The sequence below is a fragment of the Sphaeroforma arctica genome (genome assembly GCF_001186125.1).
Source record: "Sphaeroforma arctica JP610 unplaced genomic scaffold supercont1.6116, whole genome shotgun sequence".
NCBI classification, from domain to species: Eukaryota; class Ichthyosporea; order Ichthyophonida; genus Sphaeroforma; species Sphaeroforma arctica.
Genome location: NW_014034442.1, coordinates 1 through 1,750, shown reverse-complemented (window position 1 = coordinate 1,750; position 1,750 = coordinate 1). Strand labels below are relative to the sequence as shown.

Sequence of the window (1,750 nt, the reverse complement as noted above, 5' to 3'; positions counted from 1 at the left end):
GCGTGTGTGTATATAGAGCTCACTCCGCACATGGCAATGCAGTTAACTGTCCATGTGCTTCTATGAGCAATAAGAAATAAGGTAAATATAGCTGTGCAAGCTCGAGACGGTGTGCAATGAAACGCAGACTACCAAAATGCTTTCGCCACTCAGATAGGGAGCACTCGTACCGCTTTGTTGAGTACTCTACTCAATAAATGTGAAAGCATCGACAAAGCATATGTAAAACTCACAAATTGACACATACCTTCAGCTGGATAGCAGAAATTCGTCCAAGATAGTACATGTAGCGCGCCAGCTCGTTGTTCGAGGCGTTTTCAGGGAACGCACTCTTCGACACCAGTTTGTGCGCCTGATCGAACAGACTGTAGTGCAGATACGACCTCAACAGCAGATTAATCAGAGTCGCTTGTCCGTCCTTGTCGTGTCTGAGTGTGGCTGTGCGGAGTGCATTCAGCAGCGGCTTGCGAATCTCCGAGAACTTCCCGGCGAGCTCGAACGCTCGACCGTAGTAGTAGAAAGCGCGAGCCGATAGGGGGTCCAACGTGCGACGATTGTACTTGGCCACTCGGTCTACCATATCCGACGAGCACTCCATGGCATCGTCTACCCGTTCCGCGTCAATTAGGAAGATCGTGATCATGATCTGTAGGTAGGTTTCAACTTCGGGGGTAGAGTTTTTCTTCTTCTTCTCCGAAGTAGTCGACGCCCCGGGAGCTCCGGTGTACTTGGTTAGCACCTTCGCAAGGTCTGTATTTGTGACTGTGTTGGCGATGATCTGCGAAAGAATCTCGCCGCTGAGAGCCTTGCGCGTGGTTGGGATGGTGCGCAGTACACGAGACATGTAACGCGCTTCTTTGGAAGCGGCACCCCGATCGAGCAGAAGCAGATTCTGCTTGATATCTATAAATTTAATAAGGAAACCAGAAGGCAGTCGAATAAGCCAAATGGAAGGCAGAAATTATTGAAGAAAGAGATATGAAAGGAAATACTTGAAATACATGTATTTATATCCCGATCAAAATGCTTCGAACGGTCGCCTGTTACTGTGTGGCACATAAAGGCAGAGATAAAATACTTCCAAGACCTTGCAACAGTCACCAATTACACAAGCTACAGTAAACTATATATATATATATATATACATATACATGCACACACACACACATATATATATATATATATATATATACTTGAGTGTGTGAGAGAGTGTGCGACAATAAGTGTGAGAGAGCGTGTGAGAGAGAGCAGGTGTGCCAGTGTGCGTGTGTGTGTAAGTGTAAGTGCGAGTGAGGAAGTCCGACTGTAAGCGCTTGTGATAGTGAGTGTGAGTTATAGTGAGTGCGAGTGCGAGTGATTGTGAGCGTGAGCGTGAGCGTGAATGGGTGAGTGAGTGAGTGTATATTTTTGTGTTTACAGACACAGACACAGACACAGACACAGGCACAGGCACAGACACAGGCACAGACACAGACATATATATATATATATATATATATATATATATGTGTGTGTGTGTGTGAGTGAGTGAGTGTGTGAGTGTGCATACACGAGTGTGAGTGTCTGTGAGTGCGTATGTGAGTGCGTGTGTATCCATGTACGCATATATGTATACCTATAACATATATATATATATATATATATACATATATATAAATTTGTATGTATATATATATACATATACATATACATGTGTGTGTATATGTCGGTATGGTTACATATATATACATATACATACATAAAACACACA

General features: G+C 43.9%; 1 protein-coding gene across 1 annotated transcript; it reads right to left on the bottom strand.

Moving 5' to 3' along the window:
- Window positions 1–247: 247 nt before the first annotated feature.
- On the bottom strand, window positions 248–903 carry SARC_15435 (hypothetical protein; the record flags this gene model as incomplete). The annotated part of the gene is made up of 1 exon (XM_014290443.1): window positions 248–903. A coding segment is annotated over one exon (656 nt), but the record flags the coding sequence as incomplete, so codon positions are not given.
- Between the last annotated feature and the right edge of the window lie 847 nt (window positions 904–1,750).